Source organism: Salpingoeca rosetta, assembly GCF_000188695.1.
Source record: "Salpingoeca rosetta unplaced genomic scaffold supercont1.4, whole genome shotgun sequence".
NCBI classification, from domain to species: Eukaryota; class Choanoflagellata; order Craspedida; family Salpingoecidae; genus Salpingoeca; species Salpingoeca rosetta.
Genome location: NW_004754930.1, coordinates 220,757 through 231,254, shown reverse-complemented (window position 1 = coordinate 231,254; position 10,498 = coordinate 220,757). Strand labels below are relative to the sequence as shown.

Here is a 10,498-nt window from a genome sequence, read left to right as displayed (position 1 = left end):
CACACACACACACACGCACACACACACACGCACACACACACACGCACACACACACACGCACACACACACACGCGCGCGCGCAATCACACACACGCGCGCGCGCGCAAAATTATTCAGTATGGTCCACTTGCGATTCAAGTGGACGCGGAGCCCTGGCATGGGTATTCTTCTGGCATCATGCGTTACCACTGCTCCTCCCAGCCCGCCTCAGCAAACGTACGTGCAGCTGCCTGTTTGCGTGTGTGTGTGCGCGCGCGTGTGTGTGTGTGTGTGTGTGTGTGTGTGTCTATATCTGTGCCCGTGTCTGTGTCTGTGTCCTCTGTATGTCTGTGTTTCTGTTTCTCTGTGAATGCTCCTCTCTCTATCTGTGTGTGTGTGTGTTTGAGATCAAACCAAACGTGCCAGATACGTTCTCCTACTGTCTTCCCCACGTACTGAAGCTCTTCGACTGACCCAATCGCCCATTCTCACTTCTCTGCAGCATGCCGTGCAAATTGTGGGATACGGCATCGATTCCTCCAGCGGTGCGTATCTTTCTGTGTAACTTTAAACGGCACATGCAGTGCGCATTCATGTGCATGCAGTGCGTGTGCATCTCATGTGTGCTTTCAGCACGTGAGGCCTCACTCTGCATCTCTCCTGTTTCGCGGCTGTCGCATTACTCTGCCACTGGCTTCTTGCTTTGGTGTTCCTCAGGACCTGCAATTCCATACTGGACTGTTCGCAACTCGTGGGGCGAAGACTGGTACGTGACACTCATCCCACATTACCTCGCACATGCCCCTATCCCTGCATGCATGCAAGACGGCCTGTGTGCAAAGACAACCTGTGTGCAAAGACGACCTGTGTGTACGTACACCACTCAATGTTGTATTCACACTCACATTGCCACAATGCACAAATCTTGTCTTGCGCAGGGGCGAGAACGGTTACATCCGCCTCTATCGCGGCAACAACGTCTGCGGTGAGTGCTGCCACAATCACAAAGCTATGTCCATACACACACACACACACACACACACACACACACACACACACACACACACACACACACACACACACACACACACACACACACACACACACACACACCAGCTCACATGCATGTTTTTGTGTGTCGTGTCACACACAACACCAGGTTTAAGAAACGACGTCAATTTTGCGTTTTCGCAATGATTCCCTTAACTTTTCCGTCATCACAAATAAATAAAAAATACACAACCCAAAACCAAAACCACAACAACAACTTCACCTTCTCCTTGCCCCTCCCATCATCAACCCACAACGACAGGCGAGTACAACCTTCCCCCCCCCCCTTTCCGCTGCTTGTGTGTGTTTGCGTCGTCCGTATGTGTTGTGCCGGTCGAGCAAGCAAGCAAGAACCAAGTGTGTGTGCGTGTTCGGATGTGTGTGACATCAAGCCACCTCTTTGTGTCAGCCGTTTCTGTTTCGCTCGTGCATTGGTTGCTGCTCGTTGCGTTGGCTGGTTGGTTTTGTTTTGATGTCGCATACCACTGGGCTTGCTTGTGTTTTGGTTTCTGCTCGTCCACGCCCCACATCTCTTCCTTGGCTCTGCTGTTGTCCTTTCAAGACCTTAGGGGGTAGGGGGCGCTCAGCCTTCCAATCCTTCTTGCTGACCAACCCCAACCCCAACCCCCACACTTCTCGTCCCCTGCATGTGTTCACTGGCTGACGTTGTTGCATGTCAAACTCTGCCTGTATCACGCGCAACACAGATTCACACACAACAAACTTGCACCGCTTCCTGTTAAGCCGCAAGCATGGTTGTCGTCGCCAAGGTATAGCCGACGCCCGCCCCGCCCCCCAACACACAACATACACGCACATGCACTTGATTCGACGCCCGTTGTGCGTGCGTGTGCTGTTCTCTCTTGCCTGGTCCTTGTTTTGGTGATTTGGTGGGTCGACCTCACACATGCATGGCATTGCACTCCCCCCCCCCCCGGCCTTTGCCCGTCGACGTTCACGACATTCAGGGCGACCTCGTGTGGTATGATGCGGGTGGCCAGGGCGAGTTTGACTTGCCCATTGGCGCTCGCGTCAAGCAAGCAGATTCAGGCCAGATTATCATCGTCACAGACGAAAACGAGGTGTGTGTGTGTGTATGTGTGTGTGTGTTGTATCTGTAGACGCAGCTTGTTTTTTGTGTGTGGTTGGTTGGCGCACCGGCTCTCAATCCTTGTCGGTGCTGTTTGCCTTTCTCCAAGTCCCGTCCAAGTCAGGCACTAACCCTCTTTCCTCTGCTCCCAATTGCCAGGAAATATGGGTGCCCACTGCAGAAGCAGACGCCAAGCTGAAAATCATGCATCCGACGTCGGCCAATGGCGTGGAAGACATGGTGCGTTCCCGTTGCTTTTCAGCTCCCCCCCTCCCCCTGATTCGTGCCATGCCCGCCCTTGCCCCCCTTCTCCCTCTCTCTCCTCTTTGTTTGCACATCTCACCGCTTACCGTGCACACCACGGATGTTGTTGCTTTGTTTGACCCGTTCTTTGCAGATTCAACTCGGTGATTTGCACGAAGCAGGCATCCTTCGCAACCTTCAGATCCGTTACAACGATCCAGAGGGCTGCAAGCTTTACGTAAGCTGGACTCTGTGTGTGTGTGTGTGTGTGTGTGTGTGTTTGTTTGTTTGTTTGTTTGTTTGTTTGTGTGCGTTTGTGTGCAGGTGTTTGCATGTGTGCATGACTGCCATCAGTCTCGTTTTGCGTTCTGACCCGCTTGTCTGTCGCCACACACCCCCCCTCTCTCTCTCTCGCGCGCGCGCACGCGCCATCCCCAAACTTGTGTCATCCTCCTCCTTCTTTTTCTGTGCAGACGTACACGGGTTCGATTCTGGTTGCGGTGAACCCGTACCAGGCGCTGGACATTTACGATGGCAGCCACATGGAGACATACAAGAACACCAAGATTGGCGACCTGCCGCCCCACATCTTCGCCATTGCCGACGCCGCGTACACCATGATGCGACGCGACAAGCGCAACCAGTGCTGCGTCATCTCGGGCGAGTCTGGTGCAGGCAAGACGGAGACCACGAAGCTTGTGCTGCAGTTTCTTGCCGCGGTCTCTGGCCAACACTCGTGGATTGAGCAGCAGATTCTGGAGGCCAACCCCATCATGGAGGCATTTGGCAACGCCAAGACCATTCGCAACGACAACTCGTCGCGTTTCGGAAAGTACATTGACATCAGCTTTGATGAGGATGGCGCCATTGAGGGCGCAAGCATCGAGCAGTACCTCCTCGAAAAGTCCCGCCTCTCCTTCCAGGTGTGTATGTTTGTGTGTGTGTCTGTCTGTGTGTCTGTGTCTGTGTCTGTGTCTGTGTCTGTTCTGAAGAGAGAGGCCGTTTGGGAGGTTGTGTGTTGCGTATATGTGAGTGTCATGGTACCAATGGTTTGGTTGTTGCCGTAGCCATATTCGTGTGTCTTTGTTGCGGACGTGAACCCCTCTCAGCTCCGCAGATGCGACTAATAACCCTTGACATCACACACACACACACACACACACACACACACACACACACACACACACACACACACACAACCATTGCAACCATCACACACTGAACGGTTAGGCGGCTGATGAGCGCAACTACCACGTGTTCTACCGGCTGATTGTTGGGTCGAGCGCGGAGGAGCTGAGCGCGCTCGGGCTGACCAAGTGCGAGGACTACGCCTACCTGACTGGGGGCGACTGCATCAACCTGCCGGGCGTCGATGACCGCGAGGAGTGGGGCGGCATCCGCGGCGCCATGAAGGTGCTCGGCTTCACGGAGGAGGAGCAGTGGAACATCTTCCGCCTCGTCGCCGCCTTCCTGCACATGGGCAACACCGAGTTTGAGGAGAGCGAGGTGAACAACATGATGGCGGCGGAGGTGGTCAACATGGACGCCGTGGAGAGCGCGTGCAAGCTGTTCCAGTGCGACGCCGAGGCCATGGCCGATGCCCTGACCACGCAGACCACCGTCACCCGCGGCGAGACCATTGTCAAGCAACTCGACAATGAGAAGGCAACAGACGTGCGCGACGCCTTTGTCAAGCAGGTGTACGGCCGCATCTTCGTGTGGATTGTCGACAAGATCAACTCAACCATCTCCAAGCAGAGCAAGCGCAGTGCAAAGCGCACCAGCATTGGCGTCCTTGACATCTTCGGCTTTGAGAACTTCACCCAGAACAGGTTCGCCGCGGCTCTGTTTTGTTTGCTTGGTGGCGCGTGCGTGTGTTTGAACGTGTGCGTGTGTGTTTGTGTGTGTTTGGAACGTGTGCATGTGTGTTTGTGTGTGTTTGAACGTGTGCATGTGTGTATGGGTGTGTGGGTGTGTGGGTGTGTGGGTGTGTGGGTGTGTGGGTATGCTGTTTTGTTTGCTTCTGTATGCAACATGAATGCATCCCACCGATCCCCTGACCCCCTGCTGGCTCACTCAATGCTCACATCCTCCCCTTGTAACCCTCGCCTCCCGCCTCCCCCCTTGTCCCAAAACTGAACCGCCTGCAGTTTTGAGCAGCTGTGCATCAACTTCTGCAACGAGAACCTGCAGCAGTTCTTCGTGCAGCACATCTTCAAGTTGGAGCAGCTGGAGTACGACAAGGAGGGCATCAACTGGTCCAAGATTGACTTCCAGGACAACCAGCCCGTGCTGGACATGATTGCGGAGAAGCCCATGAACATCCTCGCGCTCGTGGACGAGGAGGCCAAGTTCCCCAAGGGCACGGACGAGAGCATGCTGACCAAGCTGCACCAGCACCACGACAAGAACGGCCTGTACCTCAAGCCGCGCGCTCGCTCCGACCCGACATTTGGCATCTGCCACTTTGCCGGCAACGTGTACTACCACAGCCACGGCTTCCTGGACAAGAACAGGGACACCTTCTCCAACGACCTCGTTGGCGTCATCTCGGACAGCGAGAACCAGTTTCTGGTCAGCCTGTTTGAGAGCGACATGTCCGCCGGCAGCGAGACGCGCTCCAAGAAGCAGACGCTTGCCTCGCAGTTCAAGCGCAGCCTGGACGCCCTCATGAAGACGCTCGGCGCCTGCAACCCGTACTTTGTCCGCTGCATCAAGCCCAACGAGTACAAGAAGCCCAACATGTTTGACCGCCTGCTGTGCACGCGCCAGCTGCGCTACTCCGGCATGATGGAGACCATTCGCATCCGCCGCGCGGGGTACCCGATCCGCCACTCGTTTGCCGAGTTTATTGCCCGCTACCGCCTCCTCGACAGCTCCATCCCGCCCGCCGGGTCCAGCGCAGACAAGGAGAACGCCCTCAAGCTCGCCACGCGCGTGCTTGGCGAGGCTGGCGCTGCAGACTGGCAGGCCGGCCACACCAAGGTGTTCCTCAAGGACGCCCACGACCAGAAGCTGGAGGACGCGCGCGAGGACGCCTTCACGGACCAGGCCGTCGTGCTGCAGCGCGTGCTGCGCGGTGCCATGGCGCGCGCCCGCTTCACCGCCATGAAGTCGTCCATGCTGGTGGTGCAGACGCGCTTCCGCGCCCACCTCGCCCGCCAGCGGTTTGCGGCCATGCGCACGGGCTTTGGCCGCCTCCAGGCCACAATCCGCATGAAGAAGCTTTCCCAGAACTTCCAGGCCACGCGCACCAACATCCTCGGCCTGCAGACGCGCATCCGCGGGTTCCTGGCGCGCCAGACGCACCGCTCGATTGTGTCTGCGGTGGAGAACATGCAGGCCATCTTCTCGATGGTGCTTGCGCTGCAGCGCGTGGACCGGCTGCGCAAGGAGGCCGCGGCGGAGGCGGAGCGGCAGGCGGCCATCAAGCGCGGCCTGGCTGCAGCAGAGGCCGACCGCCAGAAGCAGGAGGCCCTCAAGCGCATCGAGGACGAGGACCGACGCCGCAAGGAGGAGGCAGAGGCAAAGCGCAGGGAGATTGCGCAGGCCGAGGCCGAGAAGCAGGCACGCGATGACCGCGACGTCAACGATGCCCAGCTCGTGGACGAGATGTTTGGCTTTGTTGAGGAGGAGGAGGGCGTGCGCGGCGAGGGCCCGCTCGGCTTCCAGGACCTGCCCGAGGCTCCCCAGGAGGAGTTTGACGCGCCGGAGGGCTTTGGCTTTGACTCGCGCGTCATCCCGGAGAGCGAGGAGGACGTGAGCCAGTTCAAGTTCAGCAAGTTTGCTGGCACGTACTTCCAGGGCAACGCCAACGCGTTCTACATCCGGCGCCCCATCAAGCAGCCGCTGCTGGCGCTGAAGAACCCGGCAGACCAGCAGGCTGCGCTGTCCGTGTGGATCACCATCCTGCGATTCATGGGCGACATGCCGGAGCCAAAGTACCAGCGCGACTCTGTCAGCCAGGGCAAGGACAACCAGTCTGTGATGGGCCGCATGTACAAGACGCTCGGCCGTCGCTTCAGCAAGAAGAACCTGCGCGAGAGCGACGACCAAGGCGCGTCGGCCGCCTCCATGTCTGTGGATGAGATGCTGCAACAACAAGACCAGCAGCAGCAGCAGGCGTCAGAGGGCGGGGATGCGCCGGAGGAGGAGAAGAAGAGCCTGCGCAAGAAGCTGGCCTCCATGACGCTGCGCAAGAAGAGCAAGATGAGCAAGGAGATGCAAGAGCAGATTGAGCGCGAGCGGCAGCGCGCGGAGGCCGAGGAGGCCGGCGAGGCCAATGACAACGCGGTCATGCCGCTGCAGCAGAGGCCCACAAGCAACCTGGAGAAGCTGCACTTCATCATCGGCCACGGCATCCTTCGCCCGGAGCTGCGCGACGAGATTTACTGCCAGATTTGCAAGCAGCTGACGCAGAACCCGTCCAAGTCGAGCCACGCGCGCGGGTGGATCCTGCTGTCGCTGTGCCTGGGCTGCTTTGCGCCCAGCGACCGCTTTGTCAAGTACCTGCGCTGCTTCATCGGCGAGGGCCCGCCAGGGTACGCGCCGTACTGCGAGGAGCGCCTCAAGCGCACGCAGCTCAACGGCACGCGCCACCAGCCGCCGTCGTGGCTGGAGCTGCAGGCGACCAAGTCGAAGAAGCCGCTCATGCTGCCCATCACGTTTATGGACGGCAACACCAAGACGCTCCTGGCGGACTCTGCCACCACGGCCTCGGAGCTGTGCGACCAGCTAGCGGAGAAGATTGGGCTGCAGGACAAGTTTGGCTTCTCGTTGTACATTGCGCTGTTTGACAAGGTGTCGTCGCTCGGCAGCGGCGGGGACCACGTCATGGACGCCATCTCCCAGTGCGAGCAGTACGCCAAGGAGCAGGGCGCGCAGGAGCGCAACGCCCCCTGGCGCCTGTTCTTCCGCAAGGAGATTTTCGCGCCCTGGCACGACCCTGCGCAGGACGAGGTGGGCACCAACCTCATCTACCAGCAGGTGGTGCGCGGCATCAAGTTTGGCGAGTACCGCTGCGAGAAGGACGAGCAGCTGGCGGAGATTGCCGCCAAGCAGTTTTACGTGGAGTACGGCCCGGACATGGACACGGAGCGGCTGATCCGGCTCATCCCCTCGTACATCCCCGACTCTGCGCTGCAGGCGCGCTCGCCGGAGAAGTGGGCGCCGCGCATTGAGAAGTGCCACGCGCGCGCGGAGTACACGCGCAACTGCTGGCCCGTGCAGCGGGTGAAGGAGGACGTGGTGACGTTTGCCAAGAACGAGTGGCCACTGCTCTTCTCGCGCTTCTACGAGGCGTACAAGTTCAGCGGGCCCAGCCTGCCCAAGAACGACGTGATCATCGCCGTCAACTGGACGGGCGTGTACATTGTGGACGACCAGGAGCGCGTGCTGCTCGAGTGCTCGTACCCGGAGATCACCAACGTGAGCAGCAGCCGCAGCGGCAAGTCGCAGGGCCAGAGCTTCACCATCACCACGGTCAAGGGCGACGAGTACACGTTCACGAGCACCAACGGCGACGACATTCGCGACCTCGTGCTGACCTTCCTGGAGGGGCTGCGGCACAAGTCCAAGTTCTGCGTGGCCATGACCGACTACTCCAGCCCCGGGGACGGGTCGTCGTTCCTCAGCCTGACCAAGGGCGACCTGATTGTGCTGGACCAGGACGACGGCAGCAGCGTGCTGCACTCTGGCTGGTGCTTTGGCCGCAACGACCGCACGGGCGAGGAGGGCGACTTCCCCGCCAACTGCGTGTACGTGTTGCCTGCGCTGACCAAGCCCTCCAAGGACATTCTGCACCTGTTCCAGGACCAGAGCGACGAGGCAGCGGACGCCCTGGTGGCCACGGGCGAGGACGAGCTTGACGAGGAGGAGGTGGGCGCCTACACGCTGGACGCCTTTGCCGCGCAGCACTTCCGCGCGCCGCCGAAGAAGTCGCTGACGCGGACGCTCGGGCGGCGGTCGTTCAAGCGCGGGTCGTCGCGGGCGACGCCGTGGTCGCACTCGCGGGACGTGATCAAGCAGCCGCTGCTGCTGAAGATCTGCGAGGTGGAGGACCTGAGCATCAAGGCGGTGCAGATTTACCAGAACATCATGAAGTACATGGGGGACTACCCCTCGAAGAAGGCGCGCTGCTCCACGGAGCTGACGGACCTCATCTTCGAGTTCCCGCTGGCGCACGAGCCGCTGCGGGACGAGGTGTACTGCCAGCTCATCAAGCAGCTCACGGACAACAAGACGCGCATCTCGGAGGAGCGCGGGTGGGAGCTGTTCTGGCTGTGCACGGGGTGCTTCCCTTGCAGCACGACGCTGCTGAAGGAGGTGAACGCGTTCCTGCGCAGCAAGGCGCCGCGGCAGCCCGTGGCGACAGACTGCCAGAACCGGCTGACGAAGATCATCCGTGCCGGGCAGCGCAAGTACCCACCGCACCTGGTGGAGGTGGAGGCGATCCAGAACAAGAAGCTGAGCATCTACCACAAGGTGTACTTCCCCGACGACAGCGACCAGGCGTTTGAGGTGGACTCGAGCACGCGCGCCAAGGACTTTTGCCAGGCGATTGGCAAGCGGCTGCAGCTGGCGAGCGTGGAGGGCTTCAGCCTGTTTGTGAAGATTGCGGACAAGGTGATTAGCGTGCCGGAGGGCGACTTCTTTTTTGACTTTGTGCGGCACCTGACGGAGTGGCTGAAGAAGACGAAGCAGCACGCCTCTGGCCAGAACCCGAACCTGGTGTACCAGGTGTTCTTCATGCGCAAGCTGTGGTCCAACACGGTGGTGGGCAAGGACCCCAACGCGGACTGCATCTTCCACTACCACCAGGAGCTGCCCAAGCTTCTGCGCGGGTACCACAAGTGCACCAAGGAGGAGGCTGTGCAGCTGGCGGCCCTGCAGTACCGGGTGCGCTTTGGCGACGACAAGAAGGAGTTTGGGTCGCTGCCGCACATGCTCAAGGAGCTGGTCCCTTACGACATGATTGACATTATGAGCCCGGACGAGTGGAAGCGCGCGATTGTGCTTGCCTTCAACAAGCACTCTGGCAAGTCGCCGCAGGACGCCAAGATTTCGTTCCTGAAGATCATTGCGCGCTGGCCCACGTTTGGGTCTGCCTTCTTTGAGGTTCGGCAGACGACAGAGACGCACCTGCCGCAGCAGCTGCTCATTGCCATCAACAAGAACGGCGTCAACCTGATCAACCCGGAGAACAAGGAGGTGCTGCAGACGCACCCGTTTACGAAGATCTCCAACTGGAGCTCTGGCGGCACGTACTTCCACATGGCGATTGGCAGCATGGTGAAGGGCTCGAAGCTGCTGTGCGAGACGACGCTCGGGTACAAGATGGATGACCTGCTCACCTCGTACATCTCCCTCATGCTCTCCAACATGAAGAAGAAGAAGAAGCGCAACAACAGCCACCTTGCTGCCGGCCAGGGCGGCCGCTCTTGAAAGTGATGTCGTGTGTGGGTGACAGTGGATGTGTGGGTGTGTCCATGTGGGTGTATGTCTGTGTGTGTGTGTGTGTGTGTGTGTGTATGTCTGTGTGGGTGTGTCTGTGTATGTCTGTGTGAGTGTGTCGTAGGGATGGATACGTTTTGCCTGCTTCCCGCGCGTTGTTTGGGTGATTTCGTTTTGCTGGTGCGTGCCTTGTCCGTTTGCATCTCAACGAGACAGTTGGTAGCTGTGCCCTTAGTCGCATGTGGCACTGACGGGTTGTGGCTTTGCTCTGCTTGGCTGACTTCACCTTTTTTTTTCCTTTCTCGTCTTTGGTTGTTTCTTCCGCTTCGAGTCGCGAGTGTGACTGCTGCTTGTTTTTCACCTCTGTATGTGTGTGTGTGTGTGTTTGGTTTCTTTGTCTGTTTTTGCTTCACACTGTTTGTTGTCGTTTCTTCCCCCCAAGCACCATCTGCTCGTCGTCAAGCAGAGCCGCGTAAAGCAGTGGACAACAATCTGGTGTGTTCTGTGCTCTCACGTACGTGCGCATTCTCATCAATCGGTATTCATTCGTTTTTGGACGGTTGGAATGTGTGCCCCATCGCAACGACTGCCACAACACACACACACACACACACACACACACACACACACACACACACACACACACACACACACACACACACACACACACACACACACACACAC

At 58.8% G+C, this 10,498-nt stretch overlaps 3 protein-coding genes across 3 annotated transcripts in view; 2 read left to right on the top strand and 1 right to left on the bottom strand.

Moving 5' to 3' along the window:
* The window catches only part of PTSG_01119 (uncharacterized protein), a 3,426-nt gene extending 2,200 nt beyond the window's left edge, over positions 1-1,226 (top strand). The window contains exons 7-11 of the mRNA XM_004997032.1: positions 118-216; positions 482-524; positions 697-745; positions 918-964; positions 1,139-1,226. Coding sequence (XP_004997089.1) covers positions 118-216; positions 482-524; positions 697-745; positions 918-964; positions 1,139-1,176 — 276 coding nt within the window. The 3' untranslated portion in view covers positions 1,177-1,226. The remainder of the gene's footprint in view (positions 1-117; positions 217-481; positions 525-696; positions 746-917; positions 965-1,138) is intronic.
* A 555-nt stretch (positions 1,227-1,781) lies between these two features.
* Positions 1,782-9,805, top strand: PTSG_01118 (myosin-VIIa; the record flags this gene model as incomplete). Its single annotated transcript, XM_004997031.1, has 7 exons — positions 1,782-1,799; positions 1,998-2,111; positions 2,279-2,359; positions 2,517-2,600; positions 2,836-3,285; positions 3,593-4,194; positions 4,513-9,805. 7 exons carry the CDS (start codon positions 1,782-1,784, stop codon positions 9,803-9,805), a joined length of 6,642 nt encoding a protein of 2,213 aa, XP_004997088.1.
* A 551-nt stretch (positions 9,806-10,356) lies between these two features.
* Positions 10,357-10,498, bottom strand: part of PTSG_01117 (uncharacterized protein) — a gene marked incomplete at its 3' end in the record, with an annotated part of 2,941 nt that continues 2,799 nt past the window's right edge. Inside the window, exon 8 of the mRNA XM_004997030.1 lies at positions 10,357-10,400. Coding sequence (XP_004997087.1) covers positions 10,357-10,400 — 44 coding nt within the window. The remainder of the gene's footprint in view (positions 10,401-10,498) is intronic.